Source organism: Camelina sativa, unplaced genomic scaffold (genome assembly GCF_000633955.1).
Source record: "Camelina sativa cultivar DH55 unplaced genomic scaffold, Cs unpScaffold14943, whole genome shotgun sequence".
Taxonomy (NCBI): Eukaryota; Viridiplantae; Streptophyta; class Magnoliopsida; order Brassicales; family Brassicaceae; genus Camelina; species Camelina sativa.
The window spans coordinates 1-324 of NW_010935969.1; the positions used below are offsets into that span (position 1 = coordinate 1).

At 37.7% G+C, this 324-nt stretch overlaps 1 protein-coding gene across 1 annotated transcript; it reads right to left on the bottom strand.

Moving 5' to 3' along the window:
• Positions 1–8: 8 nt before the first annotated feature.
• LOC109132045 (probable thionin-2.4) lies at positions 9–320 on the bottom strand (the record flags this gene model as incomplete). Its single annotated transcript, XM_019243182.1, is given in 2 exon segments — positions 9–163; positions 246–320. Coding segments are annotated over 2 exon segments (173 nt in total), but the record flags the coding sequence as incomplete, so codon positions are not given.
• Between the last annotated feature and the right edge of the window lie 4 nt (positions 321–324).

The following is a 324-nucleotide window of genomic DNA, read 5'->3' on the forward strand; positions in this document are numbered from 1 at the left end:
GATGACCACCCACTTCACCTCCAGATGCACGTGATATCTTTATGAAATTAAAGGATATGGTTTGTCTAGGCAGTTTCAACTGCAATTATCGAATCCTTGGTGCATACCGTGGAACATGCGTTGGCACATTTTTTAACCGCTTCATTCACGATTTCACTAGCATCTAGCCATCAAAACGAAATTTGAGTGGATTATTATTTTATCGATTATCACCAAAAAAAAAAAAATTGGTGAGTTTGATTTACCATTCTGAAGAGTGATTAAGGCACCACACACAGAGGAAACACATCCCAATTTGCAGAACTTATTGACAACATCACCTTA